This window comes from Numenius arquata, chromosome 3 (assembly GCF_964106895.1).
Source record: "Numenius arquata chromosome 3, bNumArq3.hap1.1, whole genome shotgun sequence".
In the NCBI taxonomy this organism is placed as follows: Eukaryota; Metazoa; Chordata; class Aves; order Charadriiformes; family Scolopacidae; genus Numenius; species Numenius arquata.
Genome location: NC_133578.1, coordinates 43,986,424 through 44,002,491, shown reverse-complemented (window position 1 = coordinate 44,002,491; position 16,068 = coordinate 43,986,424). Strand labels below are relative to the sequence as shown.

The window sequence follows — 16,068 nt, the reverse complement described above, 5'->3', positions numbered from 1 at the left end:
CAAATAAAATGCTGATTGGATTGGGGAAAAAATGGAAGCTAGAAACAGGCAAGGGGAGGAAAAATCCAAATACCAACTGCTTGGGGGAAATAATAAAATTACAGTCTGGTTGTGCCAATGAAGATGTTGAAATTGCCTGAGTGGCAGGTTCAAAACCTGTCTGTAGCTGGTGTGTTAATTTGTGGTACCTAGTGAGAAACGGTGATAGAGCAGAAAGAGTCGAGAAGACACGATCCCTGCTCTGGAGGTGGTCGAGAGTGTCAGCTGAAATGCGTATCCGTGATCCCACACCTCCTGAGAGCTGCTGGTGCTCCGTGGGAAATGAAATGTGGAAATATATGTGTAAGCTGTCAAATGGTACAGAAGGGCGGTTAACACCAGAAATCAGCTTATAAAATGCGTGTAGGTATAATCTTACGGTATGTAGGGTGGGTTATCGAGGTGTGATCCCGTGGTTTAATACATTTAAAACCAGTCTCTGCAAAGCAAGCTTATCTGCTTGCTTAGAGCTTGACCTTTTATGAGGGACAAATTTCTTTGCTGGGAAAGTGAGTTAAAGCAAGTCATCCCTCAACATGTGCCTCAGAGCGGATGAAAATGCCATGCGTTTATTATCTTGGCAGTGAGTGTGTTAAAATAGAAGAGGTTGTCAGTCTTGCATTATAGGGAGTTCCCTCTCCAAAACAAAGAAAATATTTTTATGGTTAGTTACACTTTGTAAATTGATAGCCATCCTCGATTCCCACCCCTCGATGCAAGGGGGTGACCTGGATTCTGCAATAAGCCACAGGATGTACCAGAGGCTCTAAAATGTGTGTCCTTCGAGTTTTATGCTTTTTCATGGAAGAAAACTGCATGTTTCAGCATACTTAGATTAATATCATTAAAAACTTTAAGTGCACGGCTTGTCATAGGTCTGCAGAGTTGGTAGGTGGTGAGAACTGGAGAAGACAGCAAAATGTGAACAGTCTTTTAAAATTACTTCTGAAAACAAAGGGGTTACACATTTATAGATGAAGTGTGGAAGTTGATGTGACCAGGTTTTTGAAAACTTGTTAGTGTAAAGTCCAAATCTGATTTCTGGAGAAAAGAGTATTGTTGAGCCCTTGACCACAGCAAGAGCCATGCTGGACCGGGCAAAAGTGCCTTCTCACACATCATCCTGTCTCCAGTTCCATGTCCCTGCCAGCGGCCCCAGCGCTGGGAAGCAAGGGGTTTGCAGGGAATGCTGGTGCTGGCTGAGGCCGTCTTCACTGATGGAGCGAATCCTGCCTCTGAGCAAGACCTTGTGCATCTCAGGAGATGAGACAAGGACATCCTTGGACATCTCAGGATCTCTGTTTAGACTTCCCTATTTCTTCTTTTTTGATCTCTTTATCACCCAGCGAGAAGTCTCCCAGAGATCACTTGTTTTTCTATCCTTTTTTTTCTTTCCCCTTAGATGCTCCCTGCTTCCCAAGGAAGGCCATGAAGGGTCTCACACCTCTGTCAAAGGTGGGATGGAGCTGCTGTCTCTAAAAGTAGTACTCAGGCCAGTACCAAATGCCTTGGAAAAAACTGAGAAACGGGCATATTGGTAGAGTACTTCCTTTGGAGGTGCTTCTAACATTCAGCAGTCTGTGTCTCAAGGTTTTTCTCAGCCAGAAATGGTCTCTTTCTGTCTGAGAGCCCTTGATGGATTATTGTTTTCCCCCATGAATTTCAACCCTTTCCTGAACTTCTGTAAACTTTTAGCTTCCACAGCACCTTAGCAATAAGTTCCACTGTTTAAGTGTGTATTGTGGGAAGAAGAGTCTCATCTTGTTTGTTTTGAAGGTGCAGCATGCATACTGGTGTGCCCTAAGGCACTTGGTGACTTTCAGTAAAGTTTGCTGGTCCGGGCTGCTGGCCCTACTGATGGAAGCTGTTTCCATCAGACAGTAGGAACCAGCTGGTGGAGGTGTCCTCTTTAGGCCACTGATGGCCTCTGTTAGGAAGACTTCCGTATAAGCTTCCTAATGATATTTCCCATATTTCCTCAACCTGTTTACTTAAGAAGATAGCTAATTAGTCAGGATACAAAGAGGTGGAAATTAGAGAATTGGAATTGTAAATATTGACACTTAAAAATAGAGTTATTTAGATTAGTGAAAGCTGGACTACTATGACAGAAAGCAGCTTGCGCTAGACAAATAAGCAGTGTAGCTGCAGGTGAAATTAATTTTAAAAAATCCACTAGAGGGAATACTTTTAATCACTCACCTAATTGTGTTGCAAATACAATTTATCCTGTGGAGAGACATTGAAACAAAAGATTAAGCAGAAAGAATGGTGAACTTGGCGAAGCGGGATTTAAACTGAAGGACGTGGGGGATGGGGTCCAGGGTGACAATGCTCATGCCACTTTAAGCCAGGCCAGCCACAGCAGGGACAAATGTTCCTTAGCTGACTCCCAAGACGAGATCCAGAAGGCCAACCACCTCAAGGGTGTGAGTGGCTGCGGTGGACCCTCTTGCTCCCCTCCAGGGAAACGCGCACACTCGACTGCCTCTCTGGAATGCCTGTGCACCAAGGCAGGCAGCAAGGGGGATGAACAGGAAGAACTAGAGATCTGGGGGGGGGCCATGATCTCATTGCAATTACAGAGACGTGGTGGGATAGCTCGCATGACCGGAATGCTGTCTTGGGTGGCTTCGTCCTTTTTAGGAAAGACAGGTCAGCAGGTGATGGTGGTGGAGTTGCCCTCCATATAAGAGAGCAGCTGGAATGTAGCAAGCTCTGCCTCGGGGTGGATGAAGAACGTGTTGAGAGCTTATGGGTAAGAATTAAGGGGCAGGCTAATATGGGAGACACTGCTGTGGGTGTTTACTACAGACCATTGGATCAGGAAGAGGAAGTCAAAGAGGCCTTCTACAGACAGCTGGAAATAGTGTCACAGTCATAGGCCCTGGTTCTCGTGGGGAACTTCAACTACCCTGACATTTGCTGGAAAGACAACACAGCCAGGCATGTACAGTCCTGGAGATTTCTGCAGAGCATTCATGATAACTTCTTGACACGGGTGGTAGAGGAACTTTGCTGGACCTTGTGCTAACAAACAAACAAGGTCTGGATGGGGTTGTGAAGGTCGGGGCAGTCTTGGCTGCAGTGAGACGGTAGAGTTCAGGATCCTGAGTGGAAGAAGCAGGGCAAAAAGCAGAATTACAACCCCGAGCTTCAGGAGAGCTGACTTTGGCCTCTTCAAAGACCTCCTTCAAGTAATCCTATGGGCTAAGACTCTTGCACCCCCCTTCCTTCTAGAAAGCTGGCTAATACTTAAGCACCCCTTCCTCCAAGCTCAAGATCGGTGCATCCCTAAGAACAAGAAGTCGGGCAATGAAGCAGGAAACCTGCATGGATGAGCAGGGAGCTTCTGGAAAAACTCAGATGGAAGAAGAAAGTTTATAGAATGTGGAAAAAAGGACTGACCACTCAGGAGAAGTATAGGAGCACTGTCAGAGTATGCAGGGATGCAATGAGGAAGGCTAAGGCTCGCTTGAAATTAAACCTGGCAAGGGATGTCGAGGACAATAAGAAGGGCTTCTTCAAGTACATCGGCAGTAAAAGGAAGAGTAGGGAAAATGTGGGCCCGCTGCTGAATGAGATGGGTGCCCTGGTGATGGAGGATACAGAGAAGGCAGAGCTACTGAGTGTCGCCTTTGTCTCAGTCTTTACTGCTAAGGCCAGCCCTCAGGAACCCCAGACCCTGGAGGTAGGAGAGGGAGCCTGGAGTAAGGAAGACTCTCCCTCTATCAAGGAGGATTGGGTTAGAGATAACATAGGCAAACTTGACACCCAAAAGTCCATGGGCCCTGATGGGATGCACCTGCGAGTGCTGGGGGAGCTGGCAGATGTTATTGCAAAACCACTCTCCATCATCTTTGAAAGGTCACGGAGAACAGGAGAGGTGCCTGAGGACTGGAGGAAAGCTAATGTCACACCAGTCTTCAAAAAGGGCAAGAAGAAGGATCCAGGAAACTACAGGCCAGTCAGCCTCGCCTTCGTCACCTCCTCCAGGTTATGGAAGAGCTCATCCTGGATGTCATCTCTAAGCAAGTAGAAGAAAAAAAGGTCATTGGGAGTGGTCAGCATGGATTCACCAAGGGGAAATCATGCTTGACCAATCTGATAGTCTTCTTTGATAGGATGATTGGCTGGGTGGGTGAGGGGAGAGCAGTGGATGTTGTCTACCCTGACTTCAGCAAGGCTGTCTCCCACTGTCTCCCGTAACAGCCTCCTAGGTAAGCTTAGGAAGTGTGGGTTAGATGAGAGGACAGTGAGGTGGACTGAGAACTGGCTGAGTGGCAGAGCTCAGCGGGTTGTGATCAGCAGTGCAGAGTCCGGCTGAAGGCCTGTAACTATCGGTGTTCCCCAGGGGTCAGTACTGTCAGTCCAGTCTTGTTCAGTCAGTCCAGTCTTGTTCCATATATTCATCAACGGCCTGGATGAGGGGACAGAGTGTACCCTCAGCAAATTCGCTGGTGATACAAAACTGGGAGGAGTGGCTGACACACCAGAAGCTTGTGCTGCCATTCAACGAGACCTAGACAGGCTAGGAAGTTGGGTGGCGAGGAACCTAATGAAGTTCAACAAGGGCAAGTGTAAGGTCCTGCACCTGGGGAGCAGTAACCCCATATACCGGTACAGGTTAGGAGCTGACCTGCTGGAAAGCAGCTCTGTGGAGAGAGACCTTGGAGTCCTGGTGGACAAGTTGACCATGAGGCAGCAATGTGCCCTTTTAGCCAAGAAGGCCAATGGTCTCCTGGGGTGCGTTAAAAAGAGTGTGGCCAGCAGGTCAAGGAAGGTCATCCTCCCCCTCTACTCTGCCCTGGTGAGGCCACATCTGGAGCACTGTGTCCAGTTCTTGGCCCCTCAGTTCAAGAAGGACAGGCAACTACTGGAAAGGGTCCAGAGGAGAGCTACAAAGATGATCAAGACAATTCCATCTCAACGTGAGGAAAAGCTTCTTTGAGGGTGCCAAAGCACTGGAACAGGCTGCACAGAGAGGGTGTGGAGTCTCCTTTTCTGGACACCTGAGTGCGTTCCTGTCCAGCCTGCTCTGGGTGAACCTGCTCTGGCAGGAGGGTTGGACCAGATGATCTCTGAAGGTCCCTTCCAACCCCTACAATTCTGTGAATGGAGTGAGAATCAGTACTGCAATGGCTACTTTTACTTGAACTGCTGGTTCAACCTGGGACAGGGGGAAACTACAAAAGAAGTATTCCAGTATTGGAAAGGTATACAAATTAATGATTAAAATGATCATAGATCTTGGAAAACTGCTCTGCAGAGGTACTAAAGAGCTCTAGGCAGTTTATTGCAATAGACCGCTTGGTGTATATAGGAAAATGAGAATGGAACAGTTTCAAACCTAGCAAAAAGATAATACTGAATGTGTTTATGGGAATTAATGAGTAATACGTTGGAACAATTGCTGTGGAATTGGCAGAAATACATTTGCCTAAGTAGGGAGAGAATCTACTGCCAGGTAGCAGTTCCTTTAAATAAATGCAGGAAACTTTGGACACTAGAAAATATTTACCCTGTTTTATTACTGTAGATGCGTTTGTACCTTCTCTGAATTGTGTGTGCTGGTCACTGTCAGAGGAGAGATAATAGAGCTTGGTTTTGTGTACTGTGGGCACTGCCACTGCTCATCAGCTTGTGAAAGTTCACACAAGTCCTGTGAAGGTAAGAAGAAATAAAGCTGAGGGAGAACGTTTGTGCTTCAGAAGAACCACTGGAGATCCAAGGAGAGCACAAAAGACTGGGAGGTCTTGGGTCAGGTCCCCAGTGAGAGCTGGGTGCTGTCAGCTCGTGCAGTGCCCCTGCTCCCACTGCCTTTGGTTCCACCACGTGGGTCCTCACCAGCATTCAGCTGGTGTGGTCTCTATGGCCTGCCAACGTCTTTCTTCCGATCCAGGCAGACCTGAACCTCAGCTTCAGAATATTTTGAATCATGGATGGTCAGGAGGGTTCTGCTACAATATACCTGCAAGATATATATTAACCAAAATCAGTCCGTGTGTGTAGAAAAGAAGTGAATTCACTGTTGCTTCATCAGAGAAAGGAACAGCGCACCCAAAATAGCTTGGAGCTCACATGCTTTAACAAGCAAACTGTCAGGTATTTTAGGTCCTTCCTTTTTTGAATTACCTTTTTTTGAATAATGATTTAATGCAGGAGCGGTGGTAGAGAAACCATATGTCAGGTGCTAGGGCATTCACTGGGAAGGCGAGATGTGAGTTCAATTTCTGTTCCAACTAATATTTACTTATGTGAAAGGGAGTAGAGTGAGGACAGTGAGGAAGAAGTGAAAGATCCCTACTCAGGCCGGTCGGTGGCCTGGGCTTGATGTGGACACAGCTTCAAGTCCTTGGTTTTGAGGTGGGGACAGCAAGAACATAGTTTTAGGCCATTAAGTCTTGTTCCTGGCACTGCAGCGGTTTGTTCATAGTCTGCCTTATTCCCATCTCTTCCATAGTCTTAGTGACTCTTAACTATGTTAATGTAATAGGCCGCCTGGGAGAAAAGGGTGATTCTTCTAATTTATCAGGCGAATATAAAAGACCAAAAACTTAGTAACTGAATCTGTAGACATTTAATAGTGTTTACTCCTCAAGACCCACCTGTTGTAATGCAACTTGGGTATCAAATAGAATAAAACCATCTTTAATATATCTGCCTGTTTCCTGGCAGTGATTTCCACCCCTACAGTTCCTCCTGTATTGTTCGCATCTCTAGTAGTTGTTTTGGCTTGCTTGAGTTCTGCTTCATCCTTCTTATCAGCCTTCTCCAGTGTCTGGTTTCATGTTCATTCAAGCGTTTTTAGGTTTCCTTACCAGCAGCCTAGTTCCACTCCATTTGAGATGAAGCCCCATCCCATCCTTCTGTGCTAGCTTACATCTTCCCAGAGGAACTCACTATGTTCTTGCTTGAGGGTGGTGAAACACTGGATTAGGTTGCCTAGACAGGTTGTGGGTGCCTCATCCGTGGAGGTGTTCAAGGCCAAGCTGAATGGGGCTCTAAATATTATTGCAGTTTATTAAATAATTATTTAAATTATTTAATATAAATAAATATTATTGCTCTAAATATTATTGCAATATTATTAAATTACTGCATCCAGTTCTGGGCTCCCCAATTCAAGAGGGATAGGGAACTACTGGAAAGAGTCCAGCGAAGGGCAACAAAGATGATTAAGGGATTGGAGCATCTCCCTTATGAAGAAAGGCTGAGAGAGCTGGGGCTCTTTAGCCTGGAGAAGAGAAGGCTGAGGGGAGACCTTATTAATGCCTATAAGTATCTCAAGGGTGGGTTGAAGGAGGAGGGAGCCAGACTCTTTTCAGTGGTTCCCAGTGACAGGACAAGGGGCAACGGGCACAAGTTGGAACATAGGAGGTTCCACTCGAATATGAGAAAGAATTTCTTCACGGTGAGGGTGACAGAGCCCTGGAACAGGCTGCCCAGGGAGGTTGTGGAATCCCCTTCTTTGGAGATTTTCAAGACCTGCCTGGATGCAGTCCTGAGTAGCATTCTCTAAGCAATCCTGCTTCAGCAGGGGAGTTGGACTAGATGATCTATATGGTCCCTTCCAACTCTAAAAAAAAATTCAGTGAAATTCAGTAAATTAAGTGAAATAACCTATGGAAGGTGTCCCTGCCCATGTCAGGGGGGTTGGAACTCGATGATCTTTAAGGTCCCTTCCAACCCAAATCATTCTATGATTCTGTGATTGTATACGAACACCACAGTTTCCTCTGCTTTGATTATTATGTGAAAAAAATAATCTTTTTTTAAAAAAGCTAATGTATCCACCCTGTATACAAGCATCAAAGCAATTGCTGTTCAAGTAGCCTCTTTGTCAGCAATATTGGCAAGTAAGTTGACCGTGGGCTTCTTCCCAGAATCGCCTGGCAGTTTCAGTTCCCACCTCTTGACAAAAACCTCCACAAGCCAGTCCTGGTTCGCACAGGGAATGCGTGATCACATGCCTCTGTAAGTCAGACTCTGTTTGGCCGGATAGGTTGAGGATCTGTGTAGTTTGGTGATCCTGGAAGAAGCATTCTTCCGTGTTCAGCCTTGGCAACTGATCAGTTTTGGTTCAGCATTTTGGAATCGCCATTTCTGGTATGTATTGAACTTTGTGTTTTTGTGTAGCTCAGCATTGGAGAAGACTCCTCCATTTACCAGCATCATGCTCACTTTTCTTCAGCACTAGTTCAGCACGATTTTACATTACCTAGTAGCTTGTCATCTGCCAGCCATGTTCTCCTGTCCAGCCATGTCAGCAGAAAAATATATATATTACAAAAATGAGAGTATAAAACTTGCAGGTAGAAAGCAGTATCCATAATCGTGCAGTGGGCCTGTGGATAAAACACTGGAATGGAAACTCTGTTTCTTGTCCCTGCAGTGATCTGCCCACATGGCTGCAGGGAGGTTAGTTATTTAAGCCATTGATTTATTAATTTTCCATTTCTAAAACTAGGGTGATAATAAAACTGTTGCTCATTATTTTTCTTTTGTATATTTACCTTAAAATTTAGCTTTCTACATTAGGTTTTGTGCATTAGTACTAGCACAATTAAATGCAGATTTTATGCTGTGTGGTCATGGTGCTGTCTGATCACAGACTGTAACACAATTTTGGGTCCAGCAGCAAAAATACCTTATTTGAAAATCAGTACCTGACCAGACATGTTTTTAGCTTCTAAGCAAAATTGCATTCCTGAAAAATTTCTCAATATATTTATAAAAGTTTCTGAGTTGCAGTCCATTCAAATGCATCAAGAAAATTTGTATTTGCAATTTCTGACTCTAGTTGTGCAAGTGCAAAACATTGACCAACACTTGGTGCAGATGTGACCTTAGTCACCACTGACTTCTGGTTGCACTCTCCACTCAGGTTCTGGAAAAAGCTATCGAGCTCTGAAATCATGACACATGAGCTTTAATTATTGCTTTCTTGGCTGCTAAAGCTTTTCCAGAAGGAAGTTAACATTAAGAGCTCCTCCACATTATTTCTAGGCTGTCAGTAGTTCTCATGAGCATTGTTAAGAAAGTGGTGGTGAATCAGGCTGTCAGTCTTCAAACCCTCCTTTTTTTAAATTTTTTTTTCCCTTTCTTTTGACCCTGGCAGTTTGTTTTTAGAACTTTGTTCAAGAGTTTGAACCGTTTCAAGTGGGTGCCCCCAAGCTCTGTGTACATCTGCCCATCAGCCCTGTTGATTTGCCTCGGGCCCTCTGGAGTGGTGAGAATGGTGATCTTCTTCCATTACTGAGAGATAGTTTGTAGGCAGAAGACTCAGCCACAAGCGTCCTTTTGGGCTTGATGTAGTTGCTTACCATATTGGGTGGTCTTGGATATCTAAGACATCTGCATGGCACTTTGTCCTCCCGGTGTGTCAAATAGTGGGCCAGGAGATAACTCCAAGATATCTCAGATACTGCTAGGTGCCAACACACAGACAACTGCATCAAGCTCTTTATTCCTGGTGCTCCGAGATAGGGACCTGAGCTCCCTCCTGAGGTTGTCCGCTCCGCCTCTCCAGCTGCCGGTCCCAGTGCTGGTGGAAGATGAGTGGGAGTAGGCTGCCCTGTCTCTCTTGCCAGCCTGGGGACCAATCATCATGTCATCTAACATGTAACTTGTCTTTCTCAGCCACTCGTTTGGGAACTGGTTGCTCTGCTAGCAATGCTGCTGCATAGATTGCCCTGGTTTTCAGTTTCTTCTCAGGTGAAAATTCAAGAACTTTATCTTGACTCATCTCCTCTGTCTGTTACAGTTCCAGCTGCCTTAAAAACAGCAGGTGAGATTAGCTGCAGTGTTGAAGTGAACCATTGTTGAACGAGAGCAGGACTGGTATACTGAAGTTTTCCTTAAAATTAGAATTTAACCCCCCTTACAGCCTGACCAATGTTGCTTGCTAACCCTGCTGACAAGATAGGAGGCCGTGACTGTTATTGTTCAAGTTTTCCTGAAGGTGAAAGAGATAAACCCTTCCTAATTTTGAGATTGTATAACCCAAAACAAACTTTGATGTTTTCTATTCCTAAATTTGTATGTGTCTTATAAAAATAAGGAATAGAAAGTGTTTAACCAGCGTTTAAAACAGATGCATTCTTATTTGTGTAATAGCTAGAAAATGAATTTGATTGTTAGAAAAGGTTTACTTGTTGATTTGAGGAGCCTGGTTTTTGCACTTCAGTCTTCTTGTCAGGCCCAATGTTGAGGATACTGAAATGATGCATTTTGAGGTTTGAGCATGAAAGCATATACTTCTCTGTCTATCCAATTGTTCTCCTAAGCCTCAAATGTTCGTAATGATCATGAGCATTAGGTATTTTGATGCTTGGCTTAGGACTCTCTAACCCTGTTTTAATAGACGTGGAGCACAACAGAGCTCTGCTTCCACTTATAAAGAGCTGTGAGTGTTCAATATGCCTGAAAACTGGACCTAGCCGCCTTCTTAACATATTGCTGATGCCTCAATGTGCTCTCGTTTAATTTATTGTGTCAAATCATTTAAAAGAGCCAATCTTTATAACCTAATGCTGCTGTAATTTTTAAATTATTTGTTTAATTTTCTAATGTGCATTTCTCTGTGATCCTACAGGTTTTAGCTGATGCTGTTGCACGCTTGGTTGTAGATAAATTCAGTGATTTGACAGAAAATTTCACATCTCCACATGCACGTAGAAAAGTCCTTGCTGGAATTGTCATGACAACAGGTAAAGAAAAAAAAAAAGTACTATTTTAACTACTTGAATAGGAGAGCTCTGTTTGCATTCTAGGAAACTATCTTTTTTCAGTCAACCAGTAATCCGCAAAGTGGTGCACTAAATGTAGCAATTAAGTCTTGGCTAAAGATAATTATAGACAAATTAGACCTGCAAATAACTCTGTTTCCACAGAGTTCCAGTCTTCTGCCTGATTGAGACATCTGAGATAACCCGTGGTCTACAAAATACATGTACCTTTTAAAAAGAATTGTGCAATTTTTTGGAAGTAAATCTAAAATAAATTTCACCACATTGGTCACACAGATGGCATTCTTGGCTTTTGGCATATTATAGAAGAAATTATGCTTGCTTTCCAAGTTTTCAAGGTTTGCACTTTGTTGACTTACTCTTGCTATACTTTATTCTCAGTACTTTGTGTCTCTGTCATTTCAGTAAAAGTATCTGAAAAGAGCAGCTTATGTTTTGGCAGTTGACAGTGGTGTGCATGTACAAAGAGCAGTAACATCGTGGTTCTCTGAGTGCTGGCACGAGATCTGTGCTCTGCCAGATCACCCAAAACAGTGACATTCCACCCTAAGCTGACCTGCATCCACACTCCTCTGAATTTTTCTCAGGCTAAGATTTATTTTGGTCTTCAATCTTTCTAAACCCTCGATGGGACATTCGTTTTGGGCCTGTCATGAAACATCCCCAGTTAGTTGTATGAGTCAGACAGGTAGCCGTGATAAATGTACAGCCACGTTTCTTCTAAGTGGTATTCATGCAGCAGGTGCCGTGGGTGCTTTTCTTGGTCCTTCAGGCTGCATCATAGCTTCCTTTGTGATTTGGGCAACACCAACCCTTTCCTCCTGTGGGATGTTTGTAGGGTCCTCCTCCACAGAGCAGACATTTCATTGCTGAGGTCTAAGGGTGCTGGTTATGTGATGTTGTATGATGATAACTGCCTGCTCTAGGGACAGGGGAATATGGCAAGGGGACAATGTGGCTCTAACTCTGTCACAAGCCATCCATGGTGGGCTGATCCTGGCCAGCAGTCAAACACCCGCCCAGCCTCTCACTTGCTGCCCTCTCCTGGGGCATGGTGAGAAGATGGAAGGAGGGTGAGAAGACTTGTGGGTAGATGAACTGCATAACCTTGAATGTCCTCTCTTCCTTTCCTTGAGCTCTTATTGCTGACCACAATGTTTATGGATATCCCTTGGTCACTGTGACTCAGCTGTCCCAGCTGTGTCCCCTCCCAGTCTCTTGCCCACCTCCAGCACGCTGGCCTGTGGGAGGTTTGGAGAGAAAGGCTTGACACTCCTCAAGCACTGCTCAGTGACAGCCAAAACATTGGTGTGATACCAACACCGTTTTAGCCCCAAACGTGAAACACTGTGAATAGCATGCTGTAGTTTTATTTGATATATTTTGTGGGTTTTAACAAGTTTTTATTGTAATTACAGTCCTGTGTCCAGAACTCCCAGAAGAGCCACGTGACCGAAGAATTAAGACTTAATTAACATGTGAATACGTTTTGATTAACTGAAAAAATAGCTGTACACAGAATTAGAAACCATCTTTGCATGGATACGTGTCTGGGGAATCACTGGAATTAGATGACTCCATTGCGCAGCCTTGTGTTGTAGAGTGAAGAAGCTCAATGCTTCACCTCCAGCCCCATGGGCATCTGGGGCATCTGGCCTCAGGTTCTTTTTTTTTTTTTTTTTTTTCTTTTTTAAGGCCATATATTTCATCAGGAGTGAGAGCTGAAAGAGCCCACATCTCAATTACCTTTTTAATTACTCAGTTACCAGTTCCCTTGTTAATTACTAGCTACACCCCTTATATCAGCACTGCTGTCTTGCAGCAAGGTGGTTATGGGAAGATCCTTTGTATAATAGGATGCCTCTGTACAATTGGTATGAAGCTCTCAAGGAGGTAGGCCAGCCCATGGATGATATGGAAGACAGTTTGACTACACCAGAAGAGTTGCCAGGACCGGCAAAGCCTACCCCCTGTTTAAAAACCGCCTCCACGAGGAAGATGATGTTGGTTATAGTTGTAGGTGACTCCCTTCTGTGGGGAACAGAGGGTCCAATAAGCCAGGCTGACCCTACTTCCCCTCTTAGGGAAGTCTGCTGCCTCCCTGGGGCCTGGGTCAGGGACATCACGAGGAAACTTCCTAGCCTGGTTCGACCCTTGGACTGCTATCCGCTGTTGCTCTTTCACGTAGGTGGTGGTGAGGTGGCAACACATAGCAAAAGAGTAATCAAAAGAGACTTCAGGGCCTTGGGAAGGTTAATAAGGGAATCTGGGGTGCAGGTTATCTTTTCTTCTGTTCTCCCAGTTATAGGCAGTGACTCTGAGAGAAGCAGATGTGTGCAACTGTCAAGACATGGCTCCATGGCTGGTGTCACCACCACAATTTTGGGTTTTTTGACAATGGGATGGCCTACATGGCACCAGGGTTGCTGGCGTCGGATGGAGTTAATCTTTTTGAAGAGGGGAACAGGGTGCTCGCTCATGAGCTAGCAGGGCTCATTGAGCTTTAAACTAGGCTTGTTGGGGGAGGGGGATATTATCCAGCTTGCTCATGACAAGGCAAGGGATGATGCTCCATGGTCTGAGTGATGGGTCACTAGCGAAGGCCCTCAACCTGTTGTTCTGAGATGTGCTGGGTATGCTGCAGCACACTCGAAGTCTCATGGGGACGAGCCAGGGGCCCCTGAGGCAATAGGAACTGGGGAGCCACAGATAAAACACCTCACTGGAAGGCCACCTGAAGAGCAACGCGAAGGAAATGCAGCCAGTCCAGCCAGTAAGTCAGCTCCATTGGGTGCCCAGCTGAAGTGCCTTCACGCAAATGCACGAAGCATAGGAAACAAGCAAGAGGAGTTAGAGACGTACACATGCCTCCAGGGCTATGGTCTTATTGGCATCACTGAGAAGTGGTGGGATGGCTCCTATGATTAGAGTGCTGGAATGGAGGAATACAGACTCTTCCAGAAGAACAGTCTGGGGAGACGAGGAGGGAGTGTTGTCCTCTATGTCCATGACCAGCTGGAGTGCGTGGAGCTCCACCTGGGGATGGATGAACACCCAATGGAGAGCTTATGGGTCAAGATTAAAGGGAACACAGGGGCAGGTGACATTATGGTAGGGGTCTGCTACTGGCCAGCTAATCAGGACGACGAAGCAGTTGAGGCCCTCTATAGACAGATAGCGGAAGCATCACATTCCTGCCAGTCTTCATGGGGGACTTCAACCACCCCGATAACTGTTGGAAGGACAACATAGTGGAGCACAAGAAATCATAGAATCATGCAAACATAGAATGGTTCGGGTTGGAAGGGACCTTAAAGATCATCAAGTTCTAACCCCTCTGCCATGGGCAGGGACACCTCCACCAGACCAGGTTGCTCAAAGCCCCATCCAGCCGTGTCTTGGAACACTTCACATAAATGAACACATAAATGATCCCTCCCCACCTTCTCTGCTGAGGACAGGTTGACAGAGCTGGGGTTGTTCAGCCTGGAGAAGAGAAGGCTCTGGGCAGACTCTGTAGCAGCCTTTCAGTACTTGAAAGGGGCTACAGGAGAGATGGGGAGGGACTCTTTGTCAGGAAGTGTAGTGATAGGACGAGGGGTAATGTTTATAAACTGAAAGAGAGGAGATTTAGATTAGATATTAGGAAGAAATTCTTTCCTGTGAGGGTGGTGAGACACTGGAACAGGTTGCCCAGGGAAGTTGTGGCTGCCCCGTCCCTGGAAGTGTTCAAGACCAGGTTGGACGGGGCTTTGAGCAACCTGGTCTAGCGGGAGGTGTCCCTGCCCATGGCAGGGGGGTTGGATCTCAATGATCTTTAAGGTCCCTTCCAACCCAAACCATTCTATGATTCTTTGATCCTCAACTCTAGGTGCTTAGGGTGTGTTGAAAGTGTTTTTTCTGCTTTTTCATAGTGCAGTAACTATTCTGTGGGAGGGAGATAGTGTTTGGCAGGGCTTGGCCTCTTTCTGCCTCTGCTGCTGAGGCCTCAAGAGCTTCAGAGGAACTACTGTGGCTTGTTGGGGATTTTTTTCTTCTGAGTGTCAACATTTTGTCCTGTCTTTCTGAATTCTTCATGCAGCTGACCTTTTTTTTTTTTTTGTGTGTGTGTGTATGATAAAGGCATTTCTCTGTGTAGAGAATACCCCCAAATATTTTTTTAATTCAGTTGTATGGAATTATTTAGTACCATGAACTACACTTCCAGAAGTGTTATACTGCTAATAAGCTTTACAGTGGTTTAAGCATTTAAACTATCATTCTCTTGTCTCATCTTTCCTGTTTAGTGTGTTGCTGTTTTAATGAATCAGTGCTTTTCAGATTTCTAAATTTGCTGTGACTATCTGCAGAGATGGCCAGAAGGTACATGCTGGAAGCTAGCTGGCTGCCTGGGGCTCAGGACAAAAACACTGTTTCTACAGCTCAGGCTTGAATAACTCTTACTGAAGCAGCAATTTTTCCCTGCAGGTTTTCAATTTCTAACTCATCTGAACTCCAACATGAAGAACTCACAAGAACCATAGGCCATACTGGTACAGGAAGGGTATGGTTGAGTGAATCTTTTGCTTTAAAGAAAATATCAGAAGAAAAAAGTTTTTTTTTTTTTTTTTAAAGAAGCAAACAAAAAAACCCAGGAGCCTTCTTTACATTCTGCAGGAAGATCACTTGCTAGATTATTTGTGATTTTAATTACATCTTCCTCCTGAAATTTTGTTTTGCAGGTACAGATGTGAAAGATGCGCTGGTAATAAGTGTTTCCACAGGAACAAAATGCATCAATGGTGAATACATGAGTGATCGTGGTCTTGCATTAAATGATTGTCATGCAGAAATTGTATCTCGTCGGTGCCTGCTTAAATTCCTATATACACAACTTGAGCTTTATCTAAGGTGAGCTGGAGGGAAAAGGAAGATGAGCTGATCACATGGAGCTGAAAAGGTGTCTGTGTAAAATGTGTCTTAATTATTTTAATGTGAAACACTTGTTGCATTAAGATGTTTAATTGAGAACTCAAGCCCTTTGCCCTAAAGTTTGAGTTTAACAAAACAAGTATTCAGTTAGGTGTCAATCATGAGAGGGGAAGACAGAAAAAATAATTGTGAATAATTTTGTAAACTGTAAATATGTAAATCAAAATAATCTCAAGTGAGCTAGAGGGTAGTGATGTTTCATTTGCTGGTAAGTGCCTGAAACCTCTTGACATCTGGAGATTTCAAGGGCTATCTATTTCTGTCTCAATGGTCTTTTGTTATTTTTAATAACTGTTAGATTTATACT

General features: G+C 44.7%; 1 protein-coding gene across 1 annotated transcript in view; it reads left to right on the top strand.

The window, feature by feature from the left end:
• The window catches only part of ADARB1 (adenosine deaminase RNA specific B1), a 50,638-nt gene that overhangs the window by 9,402 nt on the left and 25,168 nt on the right, over positions 1–16,068 (top strand). Inside the window, exons 3-4 of the mRNA XM_074145228.1 lie at positions 10,637–10,751; positions 15,512–15,680. Coding sequence (XP_074001329.1) covers positions 10,637–10,751; positions 15,512–15,680 — 284 coding nt within the window. The remainder of the gene's footprint in view (positions 1–10,636; positions 10,752–15,511; positions 15,681–16,068) is intronic.